The following is a 16,276-nucleotide window of genomic DNA, read 5'->3' on the forward strand; positions in this document are numbered from 1 at the left end:
AAAAGTGCTGCATAAAATGCCATTTATCCATTTATCAGACGCAGTGATCCAGAGCCTCTTACTGTGAATTCAGAGGCGAGGCGCTGGGAGACGGGTATGAGGTTCAGGGCCTCTTGCTCGAGAATGCCTGCATTGCTCAGGCCATGGGCGTTGGGGATGGCTGCGCAGGTATACTGAATCAACAAACAGAGCACTACTCTCTGTACTTTTGGCCCGGCAAGACTGCACACCTAAAAGCCTTTCCTGCTCCCCTCAGCGTCGGTGCGTGGGTGCTGAAGTGTTTGTGTTGCAGGCATCGATCCGTTTGACCTGTGAGCAAGTAAGGAGAAGGCATGCAGTCATGTAAATGAAAACGCTGGGAAATGAGCAAAGCAGATCTGCTGGTGGAACACCGGAACCGGTTTGAGCTGGTTTCGTAGAGGGGGTTGTAGTGTGCAGAGGTGTGCGAGAAGTGAAAAAGTGTTTTTGGAACATATCATCTAGGTGGATGTACTTTACACTGAATGTACTGCACACTGTAAACATCCTCTTCATGTTGTACCCTATTTTGTGTTAATATGCGGTTTTGCTGTTAATCAGGTCGTATATATTTAAGTAGAACGCGTAAATACTTAGTGAATAGTTTGACCTTCCTCCACACAACGTCCAATCAGAAATAAGTTGTTTCATTCCAATGAAGCGCTGGTAAAATGGGATGGAGCAGAGGAATTTTTCATTTTCATTCCATTATTATAGTAATTCAATAAAGAGGTCCATGTTAATAAAGTTGTATGACTAACAACTATTCGTGCACATTGTTGACTGCCAGGGAATGAAACATATTATGAGTTAACGTCACTATTAAAAATCACGCTCTTACTCTGAAAAGCCTCGGGCTCTCCAAAAAATATAAACACACCGTTATAAAAAAGTAACGACTTTCAAATAGGCGAAAGCCTCCGCCGTAAAAAGCTGTTTGTATCTCTTGTTCAAATTTATTACTCAATCCCAAATGCATAATCATCACTATAACAGGTTTCCTCAGAACAAAGTTTCCATTTATAGCGCCAAATAGTAAAGTGTGAACGCATCCCCAAGTGGGTTCTGGGAGTTCGGCTTTTTACGAGACCCCCCGCAGAGTCTGACGGCGGTGGATTAATCAGCAGCCTGCGAGCTCACTCTGCTGAATTTAAAAGGAGAGAGAGAGAATGAGAGAGAGAAGTAGAGGGAGGGAGAGAGAGAGAGAGAGAGAGAGAGAGAGAGAGAGAGAGAGAGAAAGCGAGAGAAGTAGAGGGAGAGAGAGAGAGAGAGAAGAGAGAGCGAGAGAGAGACCTTAAAGTCAGGGTCGACTACACCCCCCCAGCATAATGGATACCTTGAAAACCACACCCCTCACCACAAACACACACACACACACACACACACACACACACACACACACACACACACACACACACACACACACACACACACACACACACACACACACACACACCCCATCGACACAGAACAGATAACACCTTGACTTTGCTGTTCTCACACTTTCTCATGCATAGCATTGAGCGAATACAAACAAGTCTGCTGTGTTGTGGATCTCTCTTTCCTTATCTATTCCCTCACTCTCCCTCCCTCCCTCAGTCTCTCTTTCCCTCTCTCTATATTACTCCCTCATCTCAGTCTCTCTCCCACTCCCTCTCTTTGTCTCCCTCTCTCTTGCTTTGAGCGAATACAAACAAGTCTACTCTGTTGTGGATCTCTCTTTTCTCATCTATTCCCTCGCTCTCCCTCCCTCAGTCTCTCTCTCCCTCTCTCTCTATTACTCCCTCATCTCAGTCTCTCTCCCACTCTCTCTCTTTGTCTCCCTCTCTCTTTCCTTCCGCTCGCTCAGTCTCTCTCTCCCTCTCTCTCCATTACTCCCCCATCTCAGTCTCTCCCACTCTCTCTCTCTATTTTTCTTCCCCAACCAGTCTCTCTCTCCCTCCTTCTTTCTCTATGTCTCCCCCTCTCTCCCTCTCCCCTCCGTCCCTCCATCTCTCTATATCTCTAACCTAGCCTCAACCTTGCATCCGGCCCATCGATTTGTCCTGAGATCGCAGACCCACATCTCCTCCATTCTTTAGTTATTGTCTTTCTTTCCTGCTCGCAGTGTGTTCTGTATCGCGATATCGATTTCTTTTCTTTTTTGCGAACTGGAGTCTATAGTCTGAACCGTGCGGAGTGAACATACTCACAAAAGAGGACTATAGACTGTGTGAATGCAAGAAGCAACTGCATAGTAAATAACGTTAGTCAATGAGAGTAACCAATCAAATTTCAAAACTGCCAGGTCTCCAATCAGATGAGAAACAGCTGCCGTTTTGGCAGTCAGTGATAGTGTTTGATTATATGGACATTGATCAAATAAAATCTGGCAGACTCAAGTGTTTTGTGTTGGGGGATTTGGGCGAATGAAGTTCCAACTAAACCAACGTGAAACGGACATCTTGAACCGAAGTCTTTAAACAAAGTGCTTAAAAAAATACAACCCTGCAGAGTGTATCTTACGTCCCACGTGAATACAATTTAAATTGGCGTTCAAAACGTTAAATATTATACGAGTATGGCACACAATAAAAGAGGAATCTGATTCTGATCCTTTATGATTCGAACAGGTCAGATGGGAGGTTTATTAGATTTTCAGTCAAAATAAAAAAGATGGTTGTCAGCGTTGGAGGCAAACTCGGTTGGACAGGTGAAGGATGGGACTGGGAATCGGCCAACGAGGTTAAAAAGTCAATTTTTCATTTCACGTGTGTCTTATCTCTCTTGCTCTCTCGGTGTCTTTATTGCTCTCTTTCTCCCTCTAACTCGCCCTCGTTCTCCTTTCTCGCTCTCTCCCCATCCTCAGTTCCACAGTTCAGTTCCTTCTCTTCCTTTTCGCTTCCCTTTCTACATTTGGGGCATTTAGCAGACACTTTTATCTATCCAAAGCAACTTACAATAAGTACATTTGTCAGAAGAAAGAGAAAAAACATATTGCTGCTGGTACAGTAAGGATGTTCATATAACCTTGGCACCTCTCTCTCTCGCTCTCTCTCTCTCTCTCTCTCTTGTTGCTAGCTACAACATGCTAGCACAGCTTAACGTCCCCCTCTGTCTCTCTCCCAGTCATAGCTAGATAGCAAAATGCTAGCACAGCTTAACTTCCCCTCTCTCTCTCTATGTCTCTCTACCAGACATCGCGCGGGCAATCGAGCTGCTGGAGAAGCTGCAGGAGTCCGGCGACGTTCCGGGCCACAAGCTGCAGTCCCTGAAGAAGGTCCTGCAGAGCGAGTTCTGTACCGCCATCCGGGAGGTGAGTTGGCGCCCGGCCTGACGGACGGGACAACGCGTCTTAATGAGGAGGAACAGGAAGGAAGGGAGGATGAGGAGAAGGACGAGAAATCAATCCCAGCGGAGTTCAACACGTCATTGAGTTTTTTTTCCACTATTCACAGCTGGGCCTGGTATCCACAACAAGCTTGATTCATGTTCGAGTGACACTGTCCCTGCGTTCCGAAACCCATGCTACCATACTATTAAGTATCCTAGAAAAGAAGAGTAGTATGACCCAGTATGGGGAATAGTATGTCCAAGTAGTATGTCCCAGCTCGGACACAGCTCCTAGCTGAGTTTTGAAGTGTCTCTGAGCAAGTCGCCTCACCCTGACTGCTCCCAACAAACTGGCTATCTCTTTGCATGGTAGACACCGCTGTTGGTGTGTGAATGTCTGCATGAATGGGTGAATGTTGGGCAATATTGTAAAGCGCTTTGAGTCGCCACTGGTTACACTGGTGACTGTATAAATGCAGACCATTTACCATTTACCAATACATAGTATGGAAAAGGCAGTATGCCAAAATCACTGACCGCTATGTGCTTGTAAGCATAGTGTTAAACCTTCACTCGCCCAAATCGTCAGTGCAGCATATGCCCCGGTAAAATAATATTGGCAGACTCAACAACAAGCTGACGTTACCAAGTTCTGCCCAAAATACTGTTCATTAGTGAGGAGAATAAAAACAGACTCTTAAGTATTTTGGGGGTTGAGGCATTTTGACGTTTCATTTCGGTTTCGAATAGGTTCTTTCGTTTTCACATGAAAAGGTTTGGCTCCACGGGTATTAGGATCATCCCACCAGCGCTGTCCAACCGGTCGTTACAACACAAGCAGGAGGTATCAAGGACAACTATTAAACTTCACGATAAACAGCTCTAAGCCCCCCTGGAAGCACTTCACAGAGACCCTCGTTTCAGAGGGCGTATTAGGGTTAAAGTCGGCGCCGGCGTACAATTGTGTCCTTGGACTTCAAAAAAGCAGATAGCTGTTTGCTTCATTAGTGTTTTGAACAGCGCTCTTTCCACAAGGACCATTTAGAGACAATGTCGAATAGGTTTCAGAGTGTTATCTTGCATAAAATGGTGCGTTTGGCGCGGGTTAGCGTGGGTGGTCTGTGTTTCAATGGATCATTCAAAATTGACAAAACCAGCTGTGCAGGTCCATTGTCGGCTTTATATGTGGGGATGTGAGGAAACATTTTAAATTATAATAATAATAATAATATTGTCTCCTCCCTCCCTTCCTCCTGGCACTCTATAGTGTCATGTTGCTTAGTAACTGGCAATTGTTATCAACACACTAGAAGGAGCAGGGGCCAAGCCTACTCATCCATTGTTGGTGCTACTGACCAGTGTTTTTTCCTCTGGACTTCTGAGGGATGCTAAATGGTAATGAGATGCTAATTAGGCTAGATTCATTGTGCTGTATTTGTCTTGTTGTTCACACAGATTTGCACTGCATGAACCAAGAGCATCTGTAGGATTTAATATATAAAAAATACAGTTGATCTTTCACTTGAGATGACGCTGGATGGGGGACGGAGGTGATGAAGGAGGGGTGATGGAGATGAAGATGGGGTTGCTGGAGATGATGGAGGGGTGACGGTGGGGTTGATGGAGATAAAGTAGGAGAAGGGATTGAGATGATGATGGAGATTTTGATGAAGGAGTGATTGAGATGATGATGGATATGATGATGGAGGAGTGATTGAGATGATGATGGATATGATGATGGAGGAGTGATTGAGATGATGATGGAGATGTTGATGAAGGAGTGATTGAGATGATGATGGAGATGTTGATGAAGGAGAGATTGAGACGATGATGGATATGATGATGGAGGAGTGATTGACTAAATGATTCCGGGGTGATGATGGGTGAAGGAGGGGCGATGCAGGCGGCGATGTAGGGGGTGAAGGAGAGATGACGGACGGACGGCTGAAGTGAGAAGTGTCAACACTCACTAAATCAAGCAGTCTTCGACCTCACACATCAAACACTCGCCCTAAAGACACTCCTATCTTCGCGTCTAGTCGGCTGAGATCATGCACAGAGATAACCCGTTTGAAGGGCTTGAGTTTACATTCTGTGCGTACCCTCAGTGAGATCCAGGTCGGAGCTCCATCTCCGACCTGTTGAAAAACGGGAGTGTCAACACATAGAAGGATGGAATCATGACGGTTTAATAGCCGACTCTCCTTCCCCCTCCTCCTTCTCTCTTGTCTCTTCCACTTTCTCGTCTCACATCATCTGTCTCACCGGGTCACTGCATTCTGAGTCATTATGTGTTGCGTGCGCGTGTGCGCACGCACGTGCGTGTTTGTTTGTGGTAGCGCACAACTTTTTCATCAGGGCCGGAGTGACCCCTGCGGGTCTCTCTCCATCTCTCTTTGTCTTTCTCTCTCTCCCTCTCCCTCCCTCCCTCTCTCCCTCTCTCTGTCTCTCACCTCTCTCCCTCTCTCTCTTTGTCTTTCTCTCTCTCTCCCTCTCTCTCCCCACCTCTCTTTGTCTTTCTCTCTCTCTCTCCCCTCTCTCTCCCCATCTCTTTTTGTCTTTCCCTCTCTCTCCCCCTCACTCTCTCTCTCTTTCCCATCATGCATTGCGGTCACGGATCTGGGTTAATGGAAGTCCTGGTCCAGCGGTGACCTACTAGCAGCAGTACAATGAGCGGAGAGAGCCGGTCGCATTAACAGTTACACGCCCCCTGTTGAGCACGCACAGAGGCTGAGAGCGACCAGCAATCCATATTGGATCAACAAGGCATTAGGCTGATCCAATATGGACTCTGAAGTGCTGCTCTGAACAGGTTCATAAACAATCAGATGTACGTGTGGTGGTCCTATCCCGCTCCACCGATAATAGTATGAATGTATGCATGAGTGTATGCACTCAGTGGTGTCAAATGCTTGGATAAATCTGCCCACCGAAGGGCATATATGACAGCTGTTGGTCTTTTTTTGGGGTTGTGATTATATAAAGTGCCTTTAGGTCAGAGGAAAAGTAAAACTTTACAACATGAAATCATAAGGTTAGGCTAGTAAGGGGATGGGGTCGAGAGAGAGAATACGAGAGAGAGAGAGAGAGAGAGAGAGAGAGAGAGAGAGAGAGAGAGAGAGAGAGAGAGAGAGAGAGAGAGAGAGAGAGAGGAGAACGAGAGTGAACGAAAGAGAGTGAGGGAAAGAGAGAGAGAGAGAGAGAGAGAGAGAGGGAGAACGAGAGTGAACGAAAGAGAGTGAGGGAAAGAGAGAGAGAGAGAGAGAGAGAGAGAGAGAGAGAGATAGAGAGAGAAAAAAAGAAAGAAATGTGGGAGACTTCGACAGACAGAGAAGATACCTTGCAAGAGGAACGTCAACACGGGCAAGTGGCTACAGTGGGAGAACAGCCCTGGGGGCGTGTGGAGCTCATTGTCTCTCTCTAAGGACCAGGCTGCTACAAGCAGAGACATACAATCCAAACAATCTGACACAAACACATACAGAGACAAACAGAGACTGTGTGTGTGTGTATCTCTCGCTCTCTTCTTGTCTCGGTTCCATATGTGTGTAGCCTTTGTGTTATTCATAGAAACAGAGATGAAGAAATAGAGTGTCTCAGAGTAGATGGAGAGAGAGGTTGTCATTATTCTTGGAGATTACAGTCTGGGTGGAGGTCTCAGGTTGTCTGCTCTGTGGAGAATGAATGCAAAGAAAAGAAACGTGAGACTGTTTCAGGCACGGATTCAATTTCCCGTTTCTTTTGGGTTAGCTAACCCTAACCTTCCCAGTGCTGATAGAGGACGGAGCAGGACTATGCATCTAGGAACCGCACGCAATGCCAGGAAGTTAGGATTACCCACGATTTTAAATCATGATACAGAGTTAGTTAATTCAAGCTTCTTCCAGAAGGGTGTGTGTGCAACACCGTTAAAAATAATTGTGAGATTTCCAGCGCAGATTTGGCATTTAACACGTTTCCCAATTTACTGCTTTCCCAAAAACGAGTGGCTGGCTTGACACTAACAGCATGTGTTGATGGGTAATGTTTCACTTGTTGTTTGTGATAGAGATACGGCCAGCTGAACTATCAGCTACTCTTGCTTGGCAAAAATGAAAACATGTGTTGTTTGCAGATTTTTATACCCTCTCCTATCAAGCCCACCCTTAGTCAGATTCAGAAGGGCTGCACAGCGATATTCAAAACAACTAAGACCTCTAAATGGTAAAGAAACCCTCCTAAAACCCAGAGGGAAAAAATGTTCTCTTGCTATCTATCAAAACAATAAATACATTGAAATTGAATCTTTTGATGCTCACGATTAAACCACAATATGAGTTTTCACAGATTGATTTCAAAGCAGAACTGCTAACGACCTTTGATCTCTCAAGGTCCAACTGCGAATGAATGATGAACATTTATCACAGAGGTCGACAAATCTTCTGTCCGCTTACTGTTTGAATGTGGACGACGAAAAGTTGAAGCTTACTGTTGGATTTGACTTTATCGTCATTCATGTGCTCCATAAAATGTCTTCCTCCACCTCCGTCAATTCTTTCATCGTTGACAGTCTCTTGTCCGCTCTCTCCCTCTTCATCTCTCTCTTCCTCTGTCGCTCTCACTCAGAGATATAAAGTCCTTTCAAGTCTATGCATCAAATAGGCATAAAATAATAAAGTCCATCCATCAGTGCCAGGTCTTTAGTCTCTGTTCCTCTGAATCCATAAACAGCCTCCTCCTCGAGAATAAAACAGGGAAATGTCAACTACTCTCTCATCACTTTTTTATTTTAATGACTTGTTATGACGGAATAAATATATCTTTTTTGCTTGATAAAACCGTAGGGGATGAGACCGTTCAAACGCTTACTTTGAAACCATGTTCCTTAAAGCGGTTAGCTCGAAGATCTTCAAAGACAGCAATTTAAGTAAATGCCATTTAAGTCTCTCTCTTTTGGCCGATGAGGTAACCAATGGGGACTGGGCCTACAACCCACTGGAGGAATGACCTTGCACTAGCAGGATTCTTAATGTTATGTACCTCGTGTCGATGGCAAATCTCCTGCCATGCATTCAAATCACAAGCAGTGAGGTTTGACGCATTTTCAAGCAATAGTGGTTTTGTCGGACAGGATAGGTGGAGATACCGGTACAGGCTCGCTTAACTCACTTCTGTGTCTAAGGGTTTAGTATTTTTTCACCATAGGTGGCGCCAAAGAGAACACAAAGGAGATCTTAGAGATTTAACGGACTCGCATACTGTGCTGTAAATATTTGTGTGAAACTTTACATCTTAAGGCCACGTTCACATCTAGCGTTTTTTTAATAGGGAAAAGTTGAGCCTACCTTTTTTTCAACAAAAAGAAAAGCTGGCAGCGTTTTTGGCCCTAAAAGCGCCGAATCCATTCTAGACCCGACGTTACTAGCCTACTACGTATCCAGGCTAGAGCCCATTAGACATGTTGTAGATCTCGACATTTTCTGTAATTAAAACTATTAATCGCTCCACCGGCACTTTCCCGAGTGATTTGTCTGCCATTGTTTCTTGTTTTGACAGTTGAGAGTTTCCTTCGTGACGAAGTGTCTATGTTCCGCTTGTGATTGGTCAGTTGCCCAAAAGACGCCTGACGTCGGCCGCTTTCTTCCTGAAAGTTGAACTTTTTTCAACGCTCTGTATGGCAGAAAAAAACGCTGGGAGAGGTGTTTAAAAAAGCGGCCGTGACTTTTTCCAGAAACGCTCTGCTCCATAGCAATATAATGTAAAACAAGCGCTGGCAGATTTAAAAAAACGCTAGATGTGAACGCGGCCTAACACTGTTACTACTCTAAAGATGCACCATGGCTGACTACTAGAATGACTGCTGTATATTTAAGATTACCTTACACTTACGACCGCAAGCTGCTTTTAAAGACTACTCCTGTAGTCCATAATACCTCAAGGTTTTATGGTTTGTGACTAAAAGGGTTTTAGGGAAGTCAATGGAAAACCCCTATACAAAAATGCTTTTCCACATTATACCCAATAAGTCCAATAGATACAACAATAAAGTTAAGGTATCATGAGATACTGTTGCTTCCTCTGGCGTCTCTTTAATGAAATAAAATACAAATACATTATTACTTTGAATAGTTGTTCTAGCATGCATCAGGGTTGTAGCCACCGTCCATGGAAGAGGTAAGGGAAGTCGTAGAGGACATAAAGCCTCATCAGAATAACGAAATGGTCTGGCCTACGCCCGCAACTAAGTGGCTAATCAACACAATGTTGTGTGTTCATTATTCTGACTGTTATTGCAAGTGTCCTAAAGTGGACACCTGCCTCCTCTCCCCAAATCCCACCGCTTTGGCGCATCAGAGATGTAAATAAACACCCAATCAGGCCAGATACTTTGACTTCAGGGCAGCGGGTAACGATTGGTTTGGCAGACGCCTTTATCCAAAGCGACCGGTAACGTGGTTAAAGAGCGGGCTGTCTTGCCGAAGGATGGCTACAGGCAAGTCTTGAAATTATCTGGGACTCACCGAGAAACATCCCTTTCCGATAATTGGCAACCTGACTACCATTCCTTATTACTGCCTGAAGCCACTTATTGTTGAATCTAGTTTGGCTTGTTGTGGTTCATTTTGTGGATGCCTATTATGAGCCTGTGTGTTTTAGCAGACTTCTAAGGAGCTGAGAGCTGCCATTGTGCAACAGCATCCCATCTGAAGCTCGATCTGTAGTTCATAAAGAAACGAGTTGACTTTCCAGCTTGGTATATCCTTTCATTTCACGTAGTTTACGCAGACGTCCTCTCTGTCCCAGATCTTAGTATTATTTGCTAACACTTCGAAAAATACTTTGGAAGGAAGGCGAAGAACACCAGAAGAAAGCCGGTGTCAGTTGTCGAAACAGACTCTGATAACGTTACCACTGACGGTCAGGCAGAGGAATATCCACTGGAGTGAGTGAGTGAGTGATGAGTGAGTGAGTGAGTGAGTGATGAGTGAGTGAGTGAGTGAGTGAGTGTGAGTGAGTGAGTGAGTGAGTGAGTGAGTGTGAGTGAGTGAGTGAGTGAGTGAGTGAGTGAGTGAGTGAGTGGTGAGTGAGTGAGTGAGTGAGTGAGGAGTGAGTGAGTGGTGGTGTGTGTGTGGTGTGTGTGTGTGGTGTGTGTGTGTGTGTGTGTGTGTGTGTGGTGTGGTGTGTGTGTGGTGTGTGTGTGTGTGTGTGTGTTTTTGTGTGTGTATTTGTGTGTGTATTTGTGAATGCGGATCAGAGTTGGCCGTCTGGGACAAGGAGCAAGCTGAGAAAGGATATAAATAATTTAAGAAATCTATTTGAAGAACTTTTTAATGAGAAAAGTTTGTGTTGTTTGTTTTAAAGAACGAGAAACCATTAAATTATTAACATCTGAAAATGATTATAATGATTATATATAAAATGATAACCATAACTAGTCCTTCACTCACCTTTTCTACTCCAATTCAAGCACTTCTGGAGTCAAACACCATCAATCTCATTATCCTATCCCTTTTCCAACATAAATGACCCTACACCATGATGAGCCATTATCGACAAATACTGATTAAAAATCACCATAATAATCGCATGTTTTCATCATTAACTAAACAGTATCTTTGACATAGATACTACATATCGTTAGCCTCATAGCAATTGCCTGAATCATATTTTAAGGTTTATCTTGTATTTAGCCTAAAAAATGCCCAAGTCAAGTCAATGACTGAGGCAGATATTGATTATGGAATGTAAAAGGAACTCTGATTGGCTTAGGAAGTAGCCAATGAGGCTCAGTGAATCAGCAGCGTTAGGAGAGTATAGTTAGGTTAGATATCACAATTTGGCCAAAATATGACTTCGGCAATTATTAAGCTATAAACTACGATTCCCAACATCGTTCAAATCCACTCCAATCAATCAAGTCAAGTCAATACTAACCACCCCCTCTCTGTTCCCTCTCCCTATAGGTCTACCAGTACATGCATGAAACCATCACAATCAACGGATGCCCGGAGTTCCAGGCGCGGGCCACAGCCAAGGTAAGACGGTGGCCGCCATCTTGGAGCCAGTAGATCCATCCAGGAGAGTGGCAGCAGCAGCACGCCCATGAATACATCTAGTGGTTATAATGGGGGCGGCTGGCTGTAGTCTTCTTCTCACGTGAAGTCCGCACTTCTGAGCAAAAGCGCTTTTATTATGGGCTTTTCACACCATGTAGCACCCTATTTAAGACAGAGAACCAATGAGTGGATTGACCATTAACTGAAGAGTGATTTTTATAGGCAGAGGCGGAATAGACCTATTTAAGCACTAGAATATTCTGTGCTATATTTATAGCGATATTTACGATATGCTATACGTCTCCAATGAATTGCTATGGCATTACTGACAGATAGAAAACCCAACAAAGGGAGAAAAAGTTAGTATATTTTCCACCCACATGAGTCATACAGTCGAAAGCTATTCTGTGATACTTTTTACAGTAAATCGGTCAATTTGAAAGGCATACATTTGCAAAACATTGCTTTATGAGCTGACTGAACTCATCCGCTGCATAATAACAGCTGTCAAGTGAAGTCTGAGCATCGATGAGCACAAAGTTTGACGTCACAACTGCCGCACACAGAGTTTATCACAGTCCAATATGTAAATATGCAAATGAGTTCACACTTTATCCTCTGGATAAATGTCAGAAAGTGAGCGTTATCATTCTTCTATATTCTGCTAATAAGGGTTAGGGTTAATTTCTAAGCCCTTTTCAGTCATTTACTCAACATTAGTTTGTTATAAAAGCATAGGAATCGACTTTGTGATCAACATAGCTTGGAGAAAGAGGACATTTTAAACACATGGTTGTGACAGGTTGGATGACAGCCATCTGCAACATCTCGAAGAAAAACTTTTTTGGCCACTTTCGAAACATTTGCTTGCAGAACAGTGATGGTTACACGATGTAGCAGCCATTCAGGAATGCTCCCCTAATCACTGCTGCTTGCCAAAACCAACCCCGGGGAGATAACGAGCCTGGCAGCTGAACGCAGCGCTAACGAGCCCCCCCCCCCCCCCTCAGGGTGTCGCCGTGACACCTGAAACTCATGCCGGGAGCAACCACGTCGACACAGTGTTTTTTTAACGAAGGGTTCCGATCACGAGGGGAGGAAGAAGAGGAGGGGGACGAGAGAGAGGAAACATACAAAGCGCTCCAGGGTGTTTAGAGAGAGAGAGGGGGGAAAGAGATAGAGGGTGAGAGAGAGAGAGAGATAGGTAAGAGAGAGTGCGAGAGAGACAGATAGGTAGAGAGAGGTAGAGATCAAAACAGAGAGAGCTAGAGACAGAGAGACAGAGAGAGCTAGAGGGAGAGCTAGAGAGAGACAGAGAGAGGTGGAGAGAGAAAGAGACAGTGAGACAGAGAGAAAGACAGAGAGAGACAGAGAGGTAGAGGGAGACAGATAGGTAGAGAGAGGTAGATATCAAGACAGAGACACACAGAGACAGAGACAGAGTCAGAGAGAGCTAGAGAGAGAGAGTCAGAGAGAGCTAGAGGGAGAGCTAGAGTAGAGAGAGGTGGAGAGAGGCAGAGAAAGTGAGACAGAGAGAAAGACAGAGAGAGAGACAGAGGTAGAGAGAGACAGAGAGAGAAAGACAGAGAGAGAAATAGACAAAAAGAGAGCGAGAGAGAGAGAGAGAGCGATAGATAGAGAGAGAGAGAGAGAGCGAGAGAGAGCGATAGATAGAGAGAGACAGACAGACAGACAAACAAATAGACAGAGGGGAAAAGGAGAGGCTAAGCGGGGAAAAAAGAAAAGAAGGAAAACTGCGACAGCGATGGAAGGCATGGAGAGTGAGACTCGGGAGCGGTGGATGTCGAGGTGTCCCCACCAACCGTGTGAGGGTGTTTGGGTTCTGGGTCGGATTTGGGAGCCCACCTCCACCTCTTACTGTGAGCCACTGGAAGTCACCTGCTGGGACTCATCCAAGCCAGAGACCACTGATGGATGTTTGGTGGAATGCAGAACCCTGAAGCCTCAGTGGTTCCTGCAAACGCTCGCTCCCTCACCGCTTAGAAATACAGTTGATTCGCATTTTTTTTTTAATCTTTTTTATTTAGTGTGCAAATTAAATATTAACGTGGGCTTGTGTACAGTGCACAGAATAATCCATAAATCCAGAAACGAGATTATTGTTACAGGGCAGAGGGAATATTCCCGGGCAAGGTAATTAAACTGCGTAACTTGGCTCCTCCGGGGGGCTACAAATTGAACAATCGAATGCGAGAAGTCAGATATTAAATGGAAAATAAAAGCCTACTGACCGGGTACACTACAGAGAAAAATCGAAGCCACTCTCCATATAGTAGTTCTGCTATCCTCCTCCTCTGCTTTTGTTTATCGAGTGCACCTCTTGGTCTTAAACCGAGAAGGCACGCACCACAGGGCTATACCGCACTCTGAGGCGGAGAAGGAAGTGATGAAATCCCACGAAACGCCGCGTCCCCCAACGCCATATGTCCCTCTGAGAAGTTGAGCTCCCCGACAGACGTGGTGGTTCGTGTCGGTATGTGCGTGCTTGCCTGTGTGTGTGTGTGTGTGTGTGTGTGTGTGTGTGTGTGTGTGTGTGTGTGTGTGTGTGTGTGTGTGTGTGTGTGTGTGTGTGTGTGTGTGTGCCGTCGTGCGTGTATGGCTTCAGACAGCTTTGATCTGGCGAGATCCGTCTTTTCTTCAGCCGAGCTACTGGCGGTTTCTTCGGTGATTGCCTCCTTAATTAAATCAATTCCTCTTCGTGGACCCGGGTGTTCGTCCATTACAGTTCTTAATAGAGACGGGGAGGGAGAGGGAGAGGGAGGGAGAGGTGCGACTGCCTTAAAGGGCTGTGAAATGTGAGTCTGTGCGTGTCAGAGGGGTTGATAGATGATAGAGGGAGGAACAGATGAGAGAGGGGGGGTGGAGGTGGAGAGGGAGGCGTGGGCGGTGGGATTGAAGGAGGGAGCAGACTGAATGGCAAAGGTGGAAGAGGGGGAGGAGGGGGAGAACAGAGAAAAAACTGTTTAAAAACGCGAGCGCAGGTTGAGGAGGGGTTGGGGTGCGGGGGTACAACTCAAACAACAGGGTGAACCTCTAGAAATGACGAGGAGGAGGATAAGCATGCACGATGAGGAAGAGGAGTGTTGAGTTGATGCTGAGTTGATGAATAAATGCGCTTACAGCCGGGAGAAGGCAGCGACGTGGCCAGCAGCTTAGGGACGGACATTTGCCAACATAGATCTCTCCATCCGTCTTCTTTCTCGATGCTCCTTTCTCGCCCTCTCCTTCCTCATCTATCTCTCTCATTCCATCTCTCTCCCCCCTCCCCCCCCCTCCCTCTATGCATCGCGGCCTCTCGCTCTCCATCTCCGTCTCTCTCTGTACTCATTATCTCAATCTCTCGCTCTCTCGCTCTCATCAAAATGCTATTCATCCTCCTCCAAGTGATAAAGACGACCGGGCACCTGGGCCGATTCCCCCCCTCCCCCCCCGTGTGTGGGATGGGGTCGAAGGGCGAGTGGTGAAGAGTTATCCACTCCCTGCATTAGCGGGAAGAGGGTTAGAGGGAGGATACAGACATACGGTGTTGGATATCGGATAACCAATTGTGGGGAGCGAGGGGCGAACAAATAGAAAGGAAAGACAGCCATTGTGTTAGTCGAGCTCCCACTGACAAGAGATGAGGAGAAAGGCTCTCATTAGGCTCTGGTTCGGCCCTCTCTGTGAAACAGCTCCCCATGGGGGGAACGGCGGTTCTGTGGTGTTGTTATGTTGCAGGCTTTCAGCTGCAGCCGAAGATGGCCCCCCTTTCAACAGCAGGAGCAGTAGCTTAGCCTCGCGGGGGGACCAGAAATTCCCTTGCCCGGGTTTTCTTGAGGTCTGAGTCATGGCCCCTTCTTTCACATTCCACCGGTGAACCCGTAATAAAATCAGCTCGACGATAAGGGCGGAGGTGAGGAATCAAAGCCGTTAAGAGAGGGGCTTTTACTTTGGCGAACAGGAAATGGAGGATCGGTGCGCCGGAGGAATTGAGTTAACAGCCCGCCAAAGGTGTGTTTAGGGTGTAACTGTAACCGGCCAGGCACCCAGTGGTGGTGCTGCGTGAACCCAGAGCGCCCGGCCATTGGGCGTTTATAGTCGCCGTGCCGACGTAGGTCACGTTGCTGTGGAAGCATGCCGCTTGTATGAAGCTGTAAACACGTGGCGTCACACGGTCAAAAACCCTGCTGGACAGGGGTCGGGATACTTGGTAGGGGCCACATGTCCCTCAAAATTGAGGGCCATGATTGATGTCGTTTCAGTTTTCAACGTATTATAGACCATTTCAGTAGAACAAGCATAAAATCGTGATATACTCTGATATGGGGGCAGATTTCAACCACTACCCCTTGCCCCTCCCAAGGGCAAGTCGAAGAAGCGAGGGGCAGTCGAAAAAGAGAGGTAGGGGTAAAACTCAGAAATGGGATTGTGCCAGATTGTAGTCTTTATCCGGAAAGATTTTACCCCGAACTTGAAAAAAATCGGATAATAGCTTGATCCCTTCGTGGACCCATAAGGGATTCAAAATTCAACAAACGTCCATTTTGAAGGGTGCAGCGAATACACATTTGGATTATCTGTGCTCTTCCACCTCTCTAACCTCTCTCACCACCTCCCTCCCACTCTCTCCCTCCCCTCCCTCTCTCCCTCCTTCCCCTAATCCTCTCCTTGTGTATCTTGCCTCCCTCTCTGCTTTCGACCTCCGCCCTTCTCTCCCCCTCCCTACTCTCTCTTCTCCTCCCCCTCTCCTGATGTGCCTCCTCTCTCCCCTCTCTCTCTCTCTCTCTCTCTCTCCTCTCTCTCTCTCTCTCTCCTCTCCTCTCTCCCTCCTTCTCTCCCTCTCTCTCTCTCTCTCTCCCCCCTCTCCTTATGTGCCTCCTCTCTCTCTCTCTCTCTCTCTCTCTCTCTCT

The 16,276-nt window shown here is 46.1% G+C and overlaps 1 protein-coding gene across 2 annotated transcripts in view; it reads left to right on the forward strand.

Annotated features, from left to right (window-relative positions):
• The window catches only part of lin7a (lin-7 homolog A (C. elegans)), a 49,561-nt gene that overhangs the window by 11,432 nt on the left and 21,853 nt on the right, over positions 1 to 16,276 (forward strand). For both annotated transcript variants that reach the window (XM_056578406.1, XM_056578405.1), the window contains exon 2: positions 3,195 to 3,313. In XM_056578406.1, coding sequence (XP_056434381.1) covers positions 3,195 to 3,313 — 119 coding nt within the window. The remainder of the gene's footprint in view (positions 1 to 3,194; positions 3,314 to 16,276) is intronic.

Source organism: Gadus chalcogrammus, chromosome 19 (genome assembly GCF_026213295.1).
Source record: "Gadus chalcogrammus isolate NIFS_2021 chromosome 19, NIFS_Gcha_1.0, whole genome shotgun sequence".
In the NCBI taxonomy this organism is placed as follows: Eukaryota; Metazoa; Chordata; class Actinopteri; order Gadiformes; family Gadidae; genus Gadus; species Gadus chalcogrammus.